Source organism: Arachis ipaensis, chromosome B07 (genome assembly GCF_000816755.2).
Source record: "Arachis ipaensis cultivar K30076 chromosome B07, Araip1.1, whole genome shotgun sequence".
NCBI classification, from domain to species: Eukaryota; Viridiplantae; Streptophyta; class Magnoliopsida; order Fabales; family Fabaceae; genus Arachis; species Arachis ipaensis.
The window spans coordinates 52,579,511-52,581,207 of record NC_029791.2 but is presented as its reverse complement, the minus strand read 5'-3'; the positions used below and the strand labels follow the sequence as shown (position 1 = coordinate 52,581,207).

At 32.1% G+C, this 1,697-nt stretch overlaps 1 protein-coding gene across 7 annotated transcripts in view; it reads left to right on the top strand.

Annotated features, from left to right (window-relative positions):
* LOC107608819 (exportin-7-A) overlaps positions 1–1,697 on the top strand; it is a 16,633-nt gene extending 14,936 nt beyond the window's left edge. For 5 of the 7 annotated variants that reach the window (XM_021105865.1, XM_021105864.1, XM_021105866.1 and 2 more), the window contains 3 exons: positions 69–167; positions 879–917; positions 1,115–1,697. In XM_021105865.1, the coding sequence (XP_020961524.1) occupies positions 69–167; positions 879–917; positions 1,115–1,252 (276 nt within the window). In that variant the 3' untranslated portion in view covers positions 1,253–1,697. The remainder of the gene's footprint in view (positions 1–68; positions 168–878; positions 918–1,114) is intronic. The other 2 variants (XR_002349930.1, XR_002349931.1) reach the window with 2 other exon arrangements.

Here is a 1,697-nt window from a genome sequence, read left to right as displayed (position 1 = left end):
GTATGTAGGAGTGGGGAAGCATTTTTTTAAATATATTTTGACTTGGAATCTATCTTCTGCATACTCAGATTTTGAAGACCCTTTTTGAGATAATTTTGTTTGAAGATTGTAGCAACCAGTGGAGCCTGAGCAGGCCAATGTTGAGCTTGATACTTATTAGTGAGCAGGTACTCAAGCTTGTAAATCTCACTTCTATTTCATTATTGTTGTTTTGAAATTTAAAAACACAATAATTTTATTCATATTCACCCTTACTATGTTAGACTTGCATGTATCTATTTTTGGTTTAATTACTCTGTTGGTCAATATAGTTTTATCAAATTTGCAATTAGGTCCTTATATTTTTTTTTTCTTTCAATTGGGTTCTTGCACTACTTTTAATTTTGTAATTACGTCTTTCTCAGTATAAAAAATGTTAATGAAATATTTATTCAGAATTTGAAGGTACCCACAATTAAGAACCTAATTAAATCTTGACTACATGTTTTTTGGGAAGAATAACCCGTTAATTTTAGCATTCTTGATACGGAAAGGACTTAATTACAAAATTAAAAGTAGTGTAGGGATCCAACTAAAAGGGAAAAAATGTATAGGGACCTAATTACAAATTTGAAAAAAGTACAGAGACTAACAGAATAATTAAACCTCTATTTTTCAACTAATTTATGCTAAAAAATTGAGTTTATCCTTCCCATAATTAGTTAGTTATGTGCAACATATTAGATATATGCTGTAAATATAACCATGTGAGACTAATTATTCACACTATCCCAACTACACAAATTAATTATATACAGTAAATATACGCACTTGGCAACTTTGCTCTATATTTGATTCATACTAAACAGATGCCAAACTAAATTATGATTTACTTGCAGATATTCTCAGATTTGAAAGTTCAGATATTGTCATCACAGGTAGTTTCCTTCTCCCTTAAATTCAGAGTTGAATTATGCAATTTTCAGTTCCTGATGTTTTCAAGAACAAAATATGGAGTGTGACTGATGACAAATTTATGCTTTTGTTATCAATTGTATTGGGCTAGTTGGAACCATAGGTTATGTTTTCCGCTGTGTTCATGCTTTGTAACCCCATGTTTGATTATTTGTTGCAGCCAATGGATCAGCACCAGCGACTCTCTTTATGTTTTGATAAACTAATGGCAGATGTTACTCGAAGCTTGGATTCAAAAAACAGGGATAAGTTTACTCAAAACCTAACCGTATTTCGCCATGAATTCCGTGCCAAATAATTCAAAGCTATGTTAAGGAGTTTAATGTGAGAAGGGTTGGTATCTGTATATTGTCTGTTTGGAGAGTTCCTTTGTTTTGGTGGGCATCATAGAATATACTAAGAAGAAGCAAGTAAGCAGCCACTTTATGTGATTTCTTCATTTAATCTTGTGTGAGAGAAATTCTTTATGGTTCATGGTGTGTGGAAGATCAGGTGTATATTTTGTGGTGTTACAGCATAGTTCTATTTGTACCCAGGTTTGGGTGATTCAAATCCAAGTTAACAGATAAGAGGAGATTTGGCAGATATGAAGTGGTTAGAACAAAGGGGAAGAAGGGATTAAGGGCGTAGCGATTGGGTTAGAATATATTCTTTTCAAAATACATGTATATTTGTTTTAGAAACATGTTAGTGTATGATATTTTGTAGAATTGATTATTTGTACACCATGTCACAAACGAAGA